At 47.3% G+C, this 18,542-nt stretch overlaps 2 protein-coding genes across 2 annotated transcripts; one reads left to right on the top strand and one right to left on the bottom strand.

Annotated features, from left to right (window-relative positions):
- Nucleotides 1-645: 645 nt before the first annotated feature.
- Nucleotides 646-1,604, bottom strand: Psmb11 (proteasome subunit beta 11). The gene has a single exon (XM_048445384.3). The coding sequence runs from the start codon at nt 1,576-1,578 to the stop codon at nt 646-648; it is 933 nt and encodes a 310-aa protein (XP_048301341.3). The 5' UTR covers nt 1,579-1,604.
- Nucleotides 1,605-8,568: 6,964 nt separating this feature from the next.
- Nucleotides 8,569-13,357, top strand: Psmb5 (proteasome 20S subunit beta 5). Its single transcript, XM_048444919.3, has 3 exons — nt 8,569-8,795; nt 9,823-10,129; nt 12,857-13,357. Exons 1-3 carry the CDS (start codon nt 8,598-8,600, stop codon nt 13,141-13,143), a joined length of 792 nt encoding a protein of 263 aa, XP_048300876.1. The 5' UTR covers nt 8,569-8,597; the 3' UTR covers nt 13,144-13,357.
- Nucleotides 13,358-18,542: the final 5,185 nt, after the last annotated feature.

Here is an 18,542-nt window from a genome sequence, read left to right as displayed (position 1 = left end):
TAAGCTCTGCAATGTCACCTACTGTGAACCTTGGAAGTCCGATAACTCTAAACCTGATCCAGCTTCAATAAAGGATTATGCTTCCAAAGACTGTCATGAGACCGCCACCCAGTCTAGGAGGAGTCACAACAGTCATTATAGTCCCAGCAGGGGGAACGGCAGAGACAAGCCCATGGCCACTATAACTAAACTAGGCCCTGCAGCCCCCGGGTTTCTAAGTCTTTCTGAGGAGGCTGCTCTCTCCTGGCTGGCCTGCCTGACCAAGCTGAGAAGTGACCAGGAGAGAGAGAGAAACACTCAGACAAATAAGGACCAAAATGAGAATGGAGATTGGCACGGGATGGCAAAAAGTAGCCTAGCACATAGCGGGGCAGCTGGTGTGCAGTGCACACGCAACAAGTATTGGCAGAGTAGGTTCAGAGGCAGAAGAGGCTATGCCATCCATCTGGGCATCATCAGGGCGGGTTGGGCAGAGACGTCAGTAGCTCTGGGAGGCAGAAAAGATAGGGACTTAAACAAAAAGAGCAGGCAACCCAGAAAGGCCAGAGCCAGAGGCCACGAGGCTGCTTCAGAACTAGCCCCGCTAAGGCAGCCTCATTCCGTGACCTACCCGCCTTGTCTGGGTCCCCCAGGTGCTGTCATTTCTCACATCATTTCTGTCTTCACTACTACCCTGTCGCCTTCTGCCGTCACCTCCTCTGGCTCCACACAGAGTTCTCCACCTCCTTCAGCATCTTGTGGAGCGGCAGGTCCAGGGCGGACTTGACTGCCTTCTGCCTCCTGCTCCTGCTCCTGCTCCTGCTCCTGCTCCTGCTCCAAGCCCGGTGTTTTCTGCATCTCCATGTATAGCACATAGGCATCACTGCGGGACACATACTCCCATCCAGACTCCTGAACGTGGAACAGGTCCACGGAGCCCCCTGAATAAGCATCGCGGTGGGTGGCATGGGCCACGGCACAGCGGGCCAGAGTATAGGCTTCCTGAATGGTCATGTCATAGTGGTAGCTACGGTCAAGCACACCATAGGCATATGGAGATCCAGAGCCCACAGAGAAGATGTCTCCCTGCAGACAGGTGCCATCACTGTAGACATAGAAGAGAGCAGGGCCAGAATGGTCCCAGCCACACAGGGCTGTGGCCACACACAGATCCAGACCCCGGTAGCGGGACATCATAGCTGACAAGAGTTTGGCTGTGCCCGCCACGCTGGGCAGCTGACCTTCCCTCAGTTCCCGAAGTCGCAGCTCCCGCTGTAGTACCCGATACCAGGTGACACAATCCGCAGAGGTCCCAGAGGTGGTACCCAGAAGGTGCTGGTGCACAGGGATGACCTTTCGTGAGGCCGGGCATGCCACATAGCTGCCGCAGGAGGAACGAGTGTCAGCTGCGGCAATGACACCGTGACGGAATCGAAAAGCCAGGGTGGTGGTGCCATGAGCCAGCCTGGGGCCATAGATCTGCAGGAAGGTGTGAGGGTCACAGCCCCGGGGCACAGCCCAGCCACCAGCCTCAGGCAAATGGGGGGATAGCCCCCGGGGATCAGGGACCTGCCACTTGCAGACATCCTGCAGAGCCATCTCTGAGGCTGAGTGTAAGCTGGAAGGAGCCGGGCAGCATTTGAGGCCTGGGCCAGAAGGGGAAGAAGGTCAGAAGGGGAAGAAGGACGCCGTTGAGAAGCTGGACCACAGCCAGAACTGGTTAAGTGAGACTTTGTGAGCGGAGGCTTCATTGCTCCTGATCTCAAGTCAGGCTTCTGGATTGGTTGGTAAAGCATCTCCTCCCACATCAGAGAACTGCCAAGAGGAGACAGAATGCACCAGCAGAGGTTCTTGCGCTGGGGAGACGCCACCCATCAGTCATGCAAGAGTCTCCTGTCTGTCAACCTCTATCTGCCCAGCAGGGGGTAGAGGCAGGGATTAGGGTAACTGCAGAGAACAGTGGATGCCAGAGGAAGGAGCAGGGCTGGGTCCTCCTTGGCTTTGCTGTGGGACATTAGGCCTGCAAAGACTTCCAACTCATGGCAAGATGGGGGTGTAACATGGACTCTGTTGAACACAGAAAAGACGGGAGTTTCTGTTAGAGGGAAAAGGGGAAGACTTCAATACCTCCCCGAAAAGCAGGATACTGAGGGGTACGAGTGCCAGAACATGAAAGTTTCTCTTCTGCTTTGGGGACAAAGGGGTCCTTCTGTCTGCATGCAAAGATGGCTTTCCTAGGTTGGGAAGGTCACTAGTAGGTGGATAAAAACACTTGTTTAACAAGCCTGGCAACCAGAGTTTGAGCCTCAGAACCCACATTAAAAAGCCAGATACCAATACTCAGGAGGCAGAGGCAGGCAGATCTCTCAATTCAAGACCAATATAGCCTTCACAGTGAGTTCAAGGACACCAGAGCTACACAGAGGAACCTTGTCTTGCAGATGCAGTGGCACCTCTCTAATCATCATCTCAATGGCAAGAAGAGAAGCAGGGACAGGAGAACCAGCTCACCTGGAGGACCAAGGAAGGTGAGATCTGGCCCTAAGGTTGTCCCCTGACCTCACACTCACATACACTTTATACACACCAACATACGCTAAGTAAATAATTTGTTCATTTTTCAAAAGATGGCCTTCCTGGGTATCCATGTCGCTTACAAGTGCAGTATTTGCCTAGATGCCTAAACCTGGCTTCACAAAGATGATAAAATAATAATCTGAAGGCATCTATATGTAATGATACATACCTATTATCAATCCCAACATTCCAGGCTAAGATGGGAGGCTCATGAGTCCCAGGTCAGCCAAAAGACTCTACCTCAGATAAACAAACAAACAAATAACTTTTAAAATGAATACTATAGGGAGCTGGAGAGATGGCTCAGTGGTTAAAAGCACTGGCTGCTCTTCCAGAAGACCTGAGTTCAATTCCTAGTACCCACATGGCAGCTCATAACTGCCTGTAGTTCCAGCTTTGGGGGATCTGACACCTTCACACAGCAGGCAAAACATTAGTGTACATGAAATAAAAATTTAAAAACTACTACAAAGTTTCAGACTCTCTGATGTGAGATGTCCTTCTGTATATGTGTTGTTTTTATCGGTTGATGAATAAAGTTTGTTTCAGCCAATAGCTTGGCAGAGTAAAGGTAGGCAGGAAATCCAAACAGAGATAGAGATAGAGAATAGGCAGAGTCAGGGAGATGCTGTGTAGTCACCAAAAGAGAAAGATGCCAGAACATTACTGGTAAGCCACAGCCTCATGGTGATACATAGAAATGGGTTAATTTAAGATATAAGAGCTAGCTAGAAATACGCCTGAGCCATTGACCAAACAGTGTTGTAACTGATATAGTTCTTTGTGATTATTTGGGTCTGGGTGGCAGTCTCCGTTTATAATTCTCTGTAAGAATGGAGTGAAATCCTTCATCATGCCATCATCAAGGTGGGCTGGGACAGCTGGTCTCCTAAGTGGACACCCTGACCGCCTACTCTATTCCTATCCTCCACATAGGCGATTTTTTCTACAATATTCAAATACTATGTCTTCTCTGCTAAGAAACAAGATAAAATACAAACAACCTCTTTCACCCCAGGCTGACATTTAGAGTTCTCTATAGCACCGAGTACCAATCCCAACAGTTAGAAGCCAGAGGCATGCAGATCTCTGTGAGTGCAAGGAAAGCCAGGTCTACAAAGAAAGACTCTGTCTCAAAAATAAATAAATAAATAAATAAATAATGAAAGAATATAAAATTAAAAACAAGTTCACTCTTGTGGAATATTTGTTTAACTAGGCAAAGATGCATTACATTTGTTGACGATGCATTTGCTTAACTATGTAAAGATTCGTTCCATTTGCACTAAATAAAATTAACCTTGGCTCAGAGAGACAGAATTAGCAACTAGTTGACAGGAAGAAGGGAGAAGTGTAGTTGGTTTGGGTTTGATTTTTGGAGAACAGGGTTTCTCTGTGTTACAGCCCTGGCTGTCCTGAAATTCACCCTGTAGCCCAGGGTGGCCCCAAACTCAGAGATCTGCCTGCCTCTGCCTCCCGAGTGCAGGGCTTAAAGGTGCACACCACCTCCGCCAGGCAGTAGCATGAGTTTTTAGTTGGGGTGGTGTGAAAGGAGGAAGAGGAGCCAGCAAAGAGAGAAAACTAGACAGTTGCTACTCTAACCCCTGAGCTTGCAGGTTTTCACCCCAGCGTTTGATTGCAGCTTTTATTAGAATGATAGAGATTTAGTTAAAGCTACCTTCAGCAGCAGAAACAGAGCCACTGTCTGGGGGAATGGAATCCACCCAGGTTATATCTACATCAATTGTCCATTTGACATCCTCCCAAGACTGCGCCCACTAACTTCCCTTTGAGAAAGGGAAGCAGTGTTGAAGAGACCACAGTGAGGTGGCACACACCAGGCCCTGTCCCCCTCAAAGGGAGAGTAAGCAGTTCACAGTTGTGTATGTGTTTTTAAAATTATTTTATTCATTTTGTTTTATGTGTGAGCATTTTTGCCTGCATTTAGTATGTATACCACATGCATGTTTGGTGTCCATGAAGGTCAGATGAAGGCAGTGTATCTCCTGGAGCTGGAGTTATGGATGGTTCTGAATCACCATGTAGATGCCGGGAATTGAACCTGGATCCTCTGTAAAAGCAGTCAGTGCACTTAGTTGCTGAGCGTTGCCTCCAGCCCCCAGTTAACAGCTGTTGGGGAAAGAGACTATTATTTAGTGGTATAGCTTCCATAAGTTGCCCAGGTTCCTATAACTAACCACTTAGTCACGCACCTCTAAGTACCCACATGTGAACTCACTGGGTCACCATGCTAGACCTGGGTGACTAGTTCTTTGGTCTGTCCGTGGTGCTCCATGTGGAGTGAATAGACTTTTGTTCACATCTCTCCAGGAAAGGGCAGACAACATGCAAACATACTGGTAAGGCTCTAATTTTGAGGAGCAATGGACCCCAAGTGAACCCCAGATCTCCGTATCAAAATCATTTGCATCTCTTGTTTCAGCGGGCCTGTATCTATACTGACCTCAACACTTCTGAACTAGAACACTTGTTGACGTCTTTGTAGGACAACAAGACTGAGTCTTCAGCTAATTAGAGAGTAACAATCTTTAGGACCAGAAAACTAGTTCAGGAGAGTATTTCCAGGATCTAGGGAATAAGATACTGAAGGCGAGCTGGCAAGACGGCTTAGCATGTGGGGGCTCCTGACGCCAAGCCTGGAAACAAGCTTGATTCTCAGAACCCACATGGTAGATGGCCAGAAATGCCCCCTGCAAACTGTCCTCTGACCTCCAGCCCCCTCCCCACGGGAGAAATAAAATACTACAGAATTAAAATTAAAAGTTTGTCTTTGAGGCTGGGTCTCATTATGTAACTGTAGCTGGACTCAAATTTTCTAGCTAGACCAGGCTGGCCTTGAATTCACAGAGTTTACCTGTCTCTGCTTTCCAAGTTCGGGGATTAAAGATTTAAAGCACTACACCCAGTTTAAACTTTAAAAAAGAAAAAGCTGGGCAGTGGTCGTGGCACATGTTTTTAATCCCAGCACTCGGGAAGCAGAGGCAAGTGGATCTCTGTGAGTTCAAGGTCAGCCTGGTCTACAGAGAGAGTTGCAGGACTGTTACACAGAGAAATCCTGTCTTGAAAAAAAAAAAGAAGAAGAAAGGAAAGAAAGCAAGAAAGAAAGAAAGAAAGAAAGGAAAAAAAGGAAGAAAGGGAAGGGAGGAAGGACAAACCATTCAAAACAGTCAGAGGACTGAATACATTACAGAAGTGACAACAAAGAACACACACTCAACAGGAACTTTGCATTCTTTTTCCCCTGTGTGTGTGGCAGGGGTGTGTAGAGAGCTGTGTTGTGGAATACTCAACCACACTGTGAACCCTGAGTTTGCGTTTATGTTAATTATATAAAAATCAGCCTTGTGTCAGGAGGCAGAGCCAGCAACTAATTGATAGAGAGTAATCATAGAGAGTCTGAGGGTATCAGGAAGATGGGTAGAGATACACAGGAAGTAGTAGGGAGGGACTTTAAGCATGGTGGTCTTTTTTAGTGTGGTGGACTGGAAGGATGCCCTCTTTCTGAGACACCAGAGAAGAGCGAAGGTCAGCTAGTTGCTCTTCAGCCTCTCTGAGCTACCAGGTTTTCACCCCAGCCTCTGACTTCCAAGTCTTATTGATAATCAGACTGATAGAGATTTAGTTAATAGTACATTTGTCAGGTGCATATCTTGAATCCCAGCACTCAGGAGGGAGAGGTAGGCAGATCTCTGTGAGTTCGAGACCAGCCTGGTCTACAAGAGCTAGTTCCAGGACAGCCTGGACTGTTACACAGAGAAACCCTGTCTCGAAAAACCAAAACACAGAACAGAACAAAACACTACATTTGGTGGCATCAGCAGGAGGTGGATCCGCTGGGGATGTAAAAGTCCTGCCAGGTGGCTGCCTGAGAAGCTGGTCAGTAACTGCAGAGCTGCAATTTCTGGCTGAAACAGCAGCTTCAGGTGCAGTCACTGTGCCGGAGGAAAAACAACACGCAGGTGTGTGCATGTGAGGGTACATGTGGAACAGATTCCCATGTCCTGCTCTAGCTCTGTACCGTATTCCTTTGAGATAGGGTCTCTCAATAAACCTAAAATGCTGGTTTTCTCCCAGTCTAGCTGACCAGCAAGCATCTGGGATCTACTTGTCTCTGTTGCCCAGCATTGGGGCTGTGGGTGCTCATGCCCACACCCAGCTTTTTAGCTTGGTGCTGGGGCTCCAAACTGAAGTCAGTTCCAGCTCTCTTACTGGGTCCTCTCACAAGCCCTACCCTGCATTTCCTTCACTACCTAAGTGTGAGACGGATAAAAATGTTCTACCTCTGGCTGTAGGATTTGGAAAAGGTTGCCAGGTTTCAGCATGGAAAACACTGTGCATGCAAATGCTATAAGGGAGGACGGCCCGAGCTGGGCATTGAAGGAACACTGAATTTAGATACTGATCGTTGGATCCAACAAGCCAGGCTAGACGCTGACTACATAGACCCACCAAGCAGGAAGCAACATTTCGTACACGTTCCTACTTCCTGACTTGTTCTCATTCCCCAAAAGTGTTGAGCGGTAAAGTTGGGTGGGGGCAGAAGAGGCTGTGAAACATCGCCTATTCCTGATGAAGCCAATCTTGGCAAGCTGCAGTCGGATCTCCGGTTACATCTTTATGGACCCTCAACTCTTCTTCAGATTCTTACATGTCAAATACTACTGATTTAAAAGTCAGGCGCGAAGGAAGGCGCTGTGGCACATGCCTTTAATGCCAACACTTGGGAGTCAGAGTTCAAGGCTAGCCTGGTCTACAGATAGCCAGAGTCACACAGAGAAACCCTGTCTTGAAAAATCAAAAACAAATAAACAAAAAAGCAGGCACTAAACTGAGACTATACTTTTTCAATTAACCAAACCCTTTGTTTTTCAACCTTTAGTTTATTTGCCTTACAGACAATCTATTACTAAAAATTCTCACTAGAAGGTGGAAGAGGAGAATCTTAGAAACTGGTTACTTTCAGCAGGGTATGGTGAATGCCTTAATCCCAGCACTTTGGAGGCAGAGGCAGGAGGATCACCATGATTTCAAGGCTAGCCTGGTCTACATAGCAAGTTCCAGTCCAGGCCATGGCTATATAGTGAGACATTGTCCCCCCCAAAAAAATAAATAAAATAAAAATAAAAAAAAATAAAACAAAAGTCTTTGAAGGAATAGCGACCCTGGTGTGGTGGCTCAGGTTTGCAATCCCACTATTCTGAGACAAGGCAGGAGAGCCTGTAGAGTTGGAGGGCAGACTGGGCCACGTAAGTGAGTTTCAGGATATTGAGTATGATTATTTCAAAACACACACACACACACACACACACACACACACACACACACAAACAGCTGTGGTATGAATGTTATTTAAAAAGAAGCAGTATTGTTGTTGTTTGTTTCCGAGACAGTTTCTCTGGGTAGCCCTGGCTGTCCTGGAACTCACTTCATAGGACAGGCTGCCTCTGCCAACGGGAGTGCTGGGATTAAAGGCTTGTGTCACCGAGGAGGTGTCTTTTATTGTTTGTTTTTACCACAAACTAATGCGGCTGAATTAATACCATAAGAAAATGGCCTGAAAAACAATTATTTTAACCAGAATTAGGAAGGGTGACCTTTAAAAAAAATGGCAACCCCTCGTTAACAAGATTTTAGAAACAGATGCAGCCCGTAACCTGAACCCGGGCCTGGGCGGCGACCAAAACCAGAACCCAGTTGGATTCTCAAGCAGTCACGCCCTTCTCAAAGATGGCCCTCACTCAACGAGAACGTAGCAACCACTCTCTAGGAATCTGAAGTTACTCTGTGGGTACACTACTTCGATGACCAAAGTAAAAAACGGTAGTCGCATCCTTTCAGCGTTAGTTTCCGCCCTTCCTGGGTGAAATCAGCCCGACGCAGGCACGTGGAGGCGTGGTTGCCCGGAGTAAAAATGGCCTCTTCCTATAGACTTCCTGGGACGTGAAGCTGTGACGGGGCGGTGTTGCCCGTCCGTTCTCCGGAGGCGGTCTCAGAGTTAGTTCCTGTTGCCCTCACTAGACATGGCGCTGGCTAGCGTGTTACAGCGGCCTTTGCCGGTGAACCAGCATGGGTTTTTTGGACTCGGAGGTCGCGCAGATCTGCTGGACCTGGGTCCGGGGAGTCCCGGTGATGGGCTGAGTCTGGCCGCGCCCGGCTGGGGTGTCCCCGAAGAGCCGAGGATCGAAATGCTTCATGGAACCACCACCCTGGCCTTCAAGGTGCTCAGCCAGCCGCCTTGCGGCTCTCGCCTCTCGGGCATCCCAGCCGGAACCGAGGCGGGCGGAGGTTCGGTCCTCTCACCCCGACCCTTAGCGGTTTCGCCGTCTGATAATCTTGAGAAGGGGGATGTGGGAGCGGGGGCGGTGAGGGAAGGAAACCGAGACAGTCTGGGTTGGCTCCTAGTCGACCCCGTTTGTCCCTGTTCAAAAAGGGAAACCGCGGTAACAGCGAACCGTGGCGGCGGAGAGAAAACTGTTGTAGCGGTTCACCAAAGGTTTTACAAACTGAGGGTCCCCTCCCCGGAGCTTGATGAAGTCCGGGCACTACTGTAGTGAGTGCCAAACAGTTAAGGTCCCTGTGCCACCTCTAAATAACTAGTTGTGGCTCTTAGGCGAGTCTTTAAAGATTTATTTATTTTTTAAATAATGTATTTTATTTCATATGCGTTAGTGTTTTGCCTATATGTATGTCTGCGTGAAGGTGTCAGGTTCCCTGGAACTGCAGTTACAGAAAGTTGTGAGCCGCCATGTGGGTGCTTGGAATTGAACCTAAGTCCTCTGGAAGAGCAGTCAGTGCTCTTAACCACTGCGCTATATCTCCAGCCCGATTTATTATTATTTCTTTGTGTTTTGCCTTTATGTGTATTCACTACGTGTGTAGTGCTCGCAGAGGCAGAGAGAGGGCGTCGGATTCATGGAACGAGAAGTAAATACGCTTGTGCGCACTCACTAAGGTGTATGTATGTACTGGGAACTGAACTCGACCCTGAAGAACAGACTAGATAGTGCTCTTAACCACTGAGCTAACTCTCTAGTGCTCTTAGGGGAGTCTTTATGTCATTAAACTTTCTTCATCTGGTTATTCTCAAATCAGGAATTGCTGTTAAACCCAAATGACGTTTAATATGTGGACTCGATTACACAATCCAAAAAGATACAGAAAGATATTCTGGTTTTACATTAATACAAAAAGAAGTATTGGAAGTATTGTGATGACCTCTTTTGTGTTTTCTCTGACTTGAATTAGTTTCGCCATGGAGTCATTGTTGCAGCAGATTCCCGGGCCACAGCAGGTGCATACATTGCCTCCCAGACAGTGAAGAAAGTGATCGAGATCAACCCTTACCTTCTGGGCACCATGGCTGGGGGTGCAGCCGACTGCAGCTTCTGGGAGCGGTTGTTGGCTCGGCAATGTCGAATCTACGAGCTTCGAAATAAGGAACGCATCTCTGTCGCAGCAGCCTCCAAGCTTCTTGCTAACATGGTGTATCAGTACAAGGGCATGGGGCTGTCCATGGGCACCATGATCTGTGGCTGGGATAAGAGAGGCCCTGGTGAGTTGTTGGAGTTACGTGCTCCTTGGCGTGGACACTACAGTGGGGCAAGGCTAAATGGATAGATGAATTAAGGGCTTTTAGTGGATGCTGAGGATGTGTGTGTTAATTGGGTTCTTAGCTTTTCCTTCCCTCTCCAAGGTAAGACAGGCATTGCGCTGTACAGGAAAGGGCACGGAGTTAGACTTGCTGTGTCATTGTCTCAGCTGACCTCAGGCGACCTTTTCTCTTAGCCTGTTTCTTCATTGCTCAGTTGGTTGAGTGAGCTGTCACAATGGTTGAGTGTAGTAAATATAAAGCAATAAGTACAGCGATGGGCACATTTTCCTTCTTCCCATACAATGAACAATAAGGACTAGAAAACAGCTATATTTGAGAATTCAGTTGACTGAATAGATAAACTCTAGGCAGTTTTTTGGGGGTGCGGGGGGGATGGTTGGGAAAGGATTTCTCTGTGTAGCCCTAGCTGTTCTGGAATGTAGACCAGGCTGGCCTCAAACTCAGAGCTCTACCTTCCTCTTGCCGAGTGTTTTAAAGGGGTGTACATCACCTGACAAGCTAGCGTTTTCTTTCTTTTTTTTCTTTTTTTGGTTTTTCAAGACAGGGTTTCTCTGTGGATTTGGAACTAGCTCTTGTAGACCAGGCTGGCCTTGAATCACAGAGATCCTCCTGCCTCTGCCTCCCAAGTACTGGGATTAAAGGCGTGCGCCACCACTGCCCTGCAAGCTAGCGTTTTCTAACAGGACAAAAAAGTGAGCTGCACACATAATTTCAAAATTTCTCATGAATACATATATACATATTAATATATTCTTATATGTTTTATATATTTATATATTAAACTCTTTACATTGTTTTATTTTATGTGCATGGGTGTTTTATCTGCTCATATATATCTGTGCACCACAGTGCATGTCTAGTGTTCAAAGAGGCTAGAAGAGGGTGTTGGATCCCCTGGAATATACAGTTGTGAGCCACCATGTGGGTGCTGGGAACCAAACCCAGGACCTCTGCAAGAACAGCCAGTGCTCTTACCCATAGAACCATTTCTCCAACCCCATTTTTAAAAATTTTAAGTTGGCAGGGGCAGGCGGATCTCTGTGAGTTTGAGGCCAGCCTGGTCTACAGAGCAAGTTCCTGGACAGCTAGGGCTACACACAGAGATCCTGTCTCGAAAAACAAACAATCTAACAAACAAAGAGACCAAAAAATTTTAAGTTACATTATTTATTTCTTATGTGTATGTGAGTTCAAGAAAGCGCATATCCCAACACCTACATGTCGAGTTCAGGGGCTAACTTATGGGAGTTGGCTCTCTTGTTCTGTGGGATAAACTCAGGCCTTTGGACCTGGTGGTAAGCAGCAATCACATGCTGAGTCACCTCACTGACCCTAACTTAAGCAACAGAAGCCAAGTGATCACAGCTGTGATCTTAGCAGTATGGAGGCTGAAGCAGGAGGGTCAAGGGTTTAAAGCCAGCCTAAGCTGTATCAAACCAGGACCGCCTGGGCCACACAGTGAGATCGAATCAGAAATATATAAAGCTAGTGGAATTGGCTTATAGTAAATATAAAATTCCCAAACTACTTCTCAGTATTTGGCGGTAATACCATTTCAAGTGTTGTAGTCAGTTACATTTAGTCACTTGTCACTGTGTTGGATGGTAACGCTCAGCTGTATAGTTACCATCTCTGTTTCATTTAGTCTTTGGCCTAGAAGGAGCCATCTCTTGCAGCCCTGGGACTCTATTTTAAGTGTTGTCTTCCACTGTGCCTGAAGGTCCTATGCTTGGACTATCCAGCACTCTTGCCTTTTGGACTTGCCCGTAGAACAGGCAGGATTGTTTGTATAATGGAGGAGAGATGGTGGCATGGTGCTTGGACTCTGGAGAGCTCAACAGGAAATTTGATTATGTCTTTCTCCAATTTTTAAAAAAATTGTCAGGTGGTGCTGGCATATGCCTTTAATCCCAGCAATCAGAAGGAAAAGGCAGGCAGATCTTCTCTCTGTGAGTTCGAGGCCAGACTGGTCTACAAGAGCTAGTTCCAGGACAAGCTCCAGAGCTATACAGAGAAACCCTATCTCAAAAAAAAAAAAAAAAAAAACCCAAAAAGAAAAAAAAGTTATTTTGTTTCTTTGTGAGTTTCTCTGTGTATGAGTGTCTGCATGTGTGTATGTGCACCACTTGTGAGTTTTTGTGTTTGCGTGTATGTATATGCATGTGTGTTAGTATTTGCGTGTGTGTCTGTGCACCATTTGCATGTCCAGTGCCTAAGGGGGCCAGAAGAGGGTGTTGGGTCCCTAGAAACTGAAGTTACAGACACTTGTGAGCCACCCTGTGGATACTGAGAACTGAAGCAAGAGCAAGTATTCTTGGCTGCAGAACAGTCTTTCCAGCCATTTTGTTTTGTTTTAAACAGGATTTTCTGTAGCACAGACTGGCCTCAAACTCAATTCATAATTATGGCTAACCTTTGATTCCTGGTCCTCCTGCCTACACTGCCCAAGTGTGCTGAGATTTCATTTTGGTGGTGGTATGCGTGCATGAGTGAGTGTGTTGGTAGATAGAAATCAAACCCAAGGCCACCTTGCACATGCAAGGCCTATATTCTGCAGAGCTACATCTTTGTTGAGAAGATGAGAAATCGCCTTGGGAGAGGAATGAGATAACAAGGAAATGATGGTCTTTCTCCTTTTATCCCTACTCACCTCGTCTCCTTTTCCAGGCCTCTACTATGTAGACAGTGAGGGGAACCGGATCTCTGGAACTGCCTTCTCAGTGGGTTCTGGCTCCGTGTATGCTTATGGGGTCATGGATCGAGGCTACTCCTATGACCTAGAAGTGGAGGAGGCTTATGATCTGGCCCGCCGAGCCATCTACCAAGCCACCTACAGAGATGCCTACTCTGGAGGTTCAGTCAACCTCTACCACGTGCGGGAGGATGGCTGGATCCGTGTCTCCAGTGACAATGTCGCTGACTTACACGACAAGTATAACGCGCCTGTCCTCTGAAGGAAAGTGGCTGTGGCCGTCTGCACCTGTTTGGGGGCTCCTACTGGTTACAATAAATAATAGCACTCATTCCATAGTGAAGCCCACAGTTATTTCAGTACCTCTTGTAAAGCTCCGAAACATTGTGTGTTCACAGTTGATGGGCTCCTGATGGATGTATTAGCTGTTTGTTTTTCTCTCTTGGATGCTAAAATTACACTACTCTTCAACCTCGGCCTCTGTCGCATCTTTTGTCCCTCCTTCAAGCACTTTGCAGTCGAATAAGCCAGGACGGCGGGAGAGAAGGCACTGTAATTACAGGAGACAGTGGTGTGGAGTCATGTCTGCTGCATACATAATGTCCTCACTCATGAAGCTAATAGCAAAGCAGGAGAGCGGCAGGGAGGAGGGAAAGGCTTCCTGCTTCTGTTTGTGGAGATGAAGAGTTGATGAGGTGGAAAGATACACAGGGATGTTCCAGCCAGGACTGCAGAGGGAGAAGCTCTTCCTCGTGGTGGGGCAGGAGGACACTGTACACAGTGTAGCGTGATAACCCCCCACCTGGAGAGACGGCTTTCTTTGTGTAACAGCCCTGGCTGTCCTAGAACTCCCTGTGTAGACCAGGCTGGCCTAGAATTCACAGAGATCCACCTGCCTCAGCTTCCCAAGTGTTTTGTTTAAGGTGTGTGCCGCCACACTTAGCCAAATCTGGAATCTTGAACGATTTGGGAAGGGAAGGCTTGAGCCCTGAGAAAGTGGACACGTGGGTGAGGCGGAAGCCTTGGTGATGCTGTTCTGGTCTCCCAGGGTATATGGATAATAGATGTGCAGCTGTAGGGGAGAAGGTGGGATGTGTGGGTGGGAAAGTCCGTGCTGAGCACACAGGAAGTTGACTTCACACACCAGCTTTGAGGGGGTCTGTGACTCAGGGAGGCCCCAGACAGAGGTGGGATATAAGAAAAGACCACCAGTTAGTCATATTCTGGTCTAGAAGGCAGACAGGCTCTTCTCCCATCTCAGCAGGGTGCAGTTTGTGTTCTGATTGATGAGGCTGTCCTTAGGAACTGATGGAGCCTTGTTAATTGCATTTGTCAAGTCCAGGGAAATTGTGAATCAGTGAGACTGGAGAAGAGAGTCCGGGAAACGAATGACTTGTGCCTTGGGAAATGCATTTTGTCGTGAAGCCTCTGGAGCCTGGGAACCACTGAGCATGGACCCAAACAGACTGTACTTTTAAAATGAGAATATTTTGGCTCAGGATGTAGGTCAGGAGGTGGAGTGGATGTCTAGCAATTACAAAGCCCTAGGTTCAAACCCCAGCAGCTCATAAAAACCAATGTAGTGGTGGGCTTCTAATCCCAACTCTTGGGAGGTAGAGGCCACTCCTAGCTATATCATAAACTGGAAGTCAGCCTGAGCTACATGAAACTTTTTTTTTCTTTTTCCTTTTTCTTTTGGTTTTTTTCAAGACTGGGTTTCTCTGTGTAGCCCTGGCTGGCCTGTAACTCCTGTGAACCAGGGTGGACTCAAGTCAGAGATCCTCCTGCCTCTGCCTCCCGAGTGCTGGGATTAAAGGTGTGCACCACCACGGCCTGTTTTTTTTTTTATTACTTTTTATTTTTTAATGATTTATCTGTTATTTTATGTGCATTGCTGTTTTACCTGTGTATCTGCGTGAGGGCATCAGATCCCCTGTAACTGGAACAGTTGTGAGCTGCCCTGTAGGTACGGGGCATTGAACCCCAGGGTCCCTGGAAAAACAGCAACTGCTCTTAACCAGTGAGCCATCTCTCCAGCACTGAGTCCTAGTCTTCAAATAAAAATAAATTTAGGCCAGGCAGTGGTGGCACATGCCCTTCTTTAATCCAGTACTCGGGAGGCAGAGGCAGGCAGATCTCTGTGAGTTTGAGGCCAGCCTGGGCTACAAGAGCTAGTAGGATAGCTACAGCTGTTACACAGAGAAACCCTGTCTCAAAAAACTAAAATAAATAAATAGATGATTGATAGATAGACAGAGACAGGTAAATTTAGAATGTTTAAAAAACTAGCAGAGCCAGGCAGTGGTGGCACACTCCTTTAATCCCAGCACTCGGGAGGCAGAGGCCAGCCTGGTCTACAAGAGCTAGTTCCTGGTCAGACTCCAAAGATACAAAGAAACCCTGCCTGGGGAGGCGGGGGGGGGATTAAAAAAAAACCCACAAAACTAGTGGGGTAGTGGTAGCACACATCTTTGATCTCAGCACTCAGGAGGCAGAGGGAATTGGATCTCTGAGTTTGAGGCCAGCCTGGTCTGCACAGCAAGTTCCAGGACAGCCAGGGCTGTTTCACTGAGGAGAAACCCTGTTTTTGAAAAACCAAAAATAAATAATTAGATAAATAGAGCCTGTGATGGTTGCTCATGCCTTAAATTCCAGCACTTGGGAGACAGAGGCAGATGGATCTCCATGAGTTTGAGGCCAGTCTGGTCTACAAAGTAAGTTCTAGGATACCCAGGGATGTTAGACAGAACAATCCTGTCTCAAAAAACAAGAAGAACAAAAAAATAGGGTTGGAGAGATGGCTCGGGAGTTGAGAGCACTGGGTGCTCTTCCAGTGAACCTGGGCTCCGTTCCCAGCACCCACATGGCAGCTCACAACTGTCTGTAACTCCAGTTCCAGGGGACCTGACATGCATGGCAGAACAACGCATATAATAAATAAAGACAAATCGACTCAGTCAGGCGGTGGTGCACACCTTTAATCTCAGCACTCAGGAAGCAGAGGGAGTTGGATCTCTGAGTTTGAGGCCAGTTTGGTCTTCAGCCACGGCCAAATAGACCATGTCTTGAAAAAACAAAAAATAGTAAATCAATTTTTTGTTTGTTCTATTTTTTTTTGGGGGGGGGTTCCAAGACAAGCTTTCTCTGTGATTCCCTGGCTGTCCTGGAACTCTGTAGACCAGACGCCTAACTCACAGAGGCTCGCCTGCCTCTGCAGTGCTGGGATTAAAGTCCAGCCTTGCCACCACCTGGCTATAAATCAACTCCTGAGGAGAAATCTCAACACCTGAATGGAACCAGAAAGAGACTGAGTTGAGGGGTGCAGAGCCCCACCATTGTGCTTCTGCAGCTTCTGTAACACATCCCCTGGCACTTCCTGGGAGCCCAGGGGACACAGTTTGGGAGCCACTGTGGAAGGAAATAGCCTTGGAGATGGAAAGTGCTGAAGACAGAGTCCAGTCCGCGACCCCAGAGCGCATCAAACTCCCTGGCCCGTCATCAACGTGAACCTGCGGCTGGGAAGAGATGGGCTCACAGCAGCACAGTGAATGCCCTCGCCCCAGTGTCTTCTCACACCTTTGGTCTGTTTATGTAAACAATCTGTGCAGAGTCCTGTAGGAGAGAAAAGAAAAACCTGTAGACCTGTGTATGCTCTTTTGGAACGTCTATTATTCTAACCCAGGTCTGTGGCACAAAGCCCATTAAGTGGAGGTCAATTGGTAGGTTTTTCTAGAAAGAAATTAGGAGGTAAGGAAAGTTTGTTAGTGTCTATGAGGCTAGAGATGGGACTCGGTTAAGAGCATTTGCTATTCCTGCAGAGGAACCTGGTTCAGTTCTCAGCACCCACATCAAGCGGTTTACAGCTTACTCCATTTCAGTGAATACAGTGCCTCTAGTGTTGAGGGTACCTGTTCTCACATGCACATACCCACACGTACATACACAGTTAAAATATGTTAGCCAAGATGGAGAGATGGCTCAGTGGTTAAGAGCATCACCTGCTCTTCCAGAGGTCCTGAGTTCAATTCCCAGCAACCACATGGTGACTCCCAACCATCTGTAATGAGATCTGGAGCCCTGTGGCATGCATGCAGGCAGAACACTATACATAATAAATAAGTTTCGGGCGGTGGTGGCACACGCCTTTAATCCTAGTACTCGGGAGGCAGAGGCAGGCAGATCTCTGTGAGTTTGAGACCAGCCTGGTTTACAAGAGCTAGTTCCAGGACAAGCTCCAAAGCTACAGAGAAATCCTATCTCAAAAAACTAATAATAATAATAATAATAATAATAATAATAATAATGAAATATTAGCCAAGTGGGATCATGCACTCATTTTATCAAAGAACTTGGGAGGCTGAGACAGGTGGATCCCTCAGTCTGTATGGGGAGACCCTACCAGAACCAAAACTCGGCTTTAATCTCAACACTTGGGAGGCAGAGGCAGAGGCAGAGGCAGGCAGATATCTGAGATCAAGGCCAGCCTGGTCTACATAGTGAGGTCCAGGACAACCAGGGCTACATGGAAAAACCCTGTTTTGAAAACAAGCACACAGGGCTGGAGAGTTGACTCAGCAGTTAACAGAACAACCTGGTTTTTCAGAGGTCCTGAGTTCAAGTCCCAGAAACCACACGGTTTCCAATGATGGAACCTGATGTCCTCTTCTGTCTGATGCCCACTCTGTCATTCAGTCATATATGCAAATGAAGCACTCATATACATAAATAAATAAATCTTTAAAAAGAAAACAAAACGGAAATAAAAATATAATTTTTTTTAATTGTTAGTTTCGGAGCTGGAGAGATGGCTTGGTAGTAAAGAGCACTGGTTGCTCTTTCTGAGGGCCTGGGTTCGATTCCCAGCACCCCCCATAGTGGGTCACAACCATCTGAAATACCAGTTCCAGGAGACCCAACTTCCTCTGACCTCTGCCAGCACTAGGCACACTTGGCAGTACACATACATCTATGTAGGAAAGATAGTCATACACATAAACCTAAAAACAATGACAGATTGCTGCTTTCTAAGCCATCAGTAGCCCCCTGGTACACTTGTCTATTCTCGCTGGTGGAGATGCTGCAGTTGAGTGCATGTTCCGGGACTCTCCAGACTCCTTCCTGATACAGTGGGCCTGACAAAGGAAGATGGAGGAGAAATTGCCGTAATCACTGAAAGATTGATTTCTCGTGGCAGTTCTCATTTCCAAGAGACAAGGCTCTTGAAGGGACGGCTGACATTTTTCCTCCCTCCACATGCAGCTCAGTATCACCAAAATCTGAGTCCTCTGGGTTAGTCTGGGGTCTAAGCAGGATTAAAAAAAAAAAAAAAAAAAAAAAAAAAAAAAAAAAAGCAAGCACTCCGAGAGGTCTGTGCACTCTCTCGCTTGCTTGCAAGCAGTGTGGGGTAAAGACTGGAAGTGCCTTATGGCAGCTCCAGGTCACACAGGCAGGGACTGTGGGGGTAGAAAGTGCTGCAGGGGACCATGGAGGGGGTGGGGCACAGTTAAGCAGATCAGAGGCTGAAGCCTCACTGTTACTGAGTGTTCCCTCCTAGGCAAGACCCAAAGGTCAATGTCTCTTGATATCCTCCTCAGCTAGCAAATGGGAAAACTGTCAAAGCCATTTGGGGAAAGGAAAGTCACATCCTCTGAGGGGAAGTAA

Source organism: Myodes glareolus, chromosome 12, assembly GCF_982192425.1.
Source record: "Myodes glareolus chromosome 12, mMyoGla1.1, whole genome shotgun sequence".
Classification (NCBI taxonomy): Eukaryota; Metazoa; Chordata; class Mammalia; order Rodentia; family Cricetidae; genus Myodes; species Myodes glareolus.
This window is presented reverse-complemented; position numbering and strand designations above follow the sequence as displayed.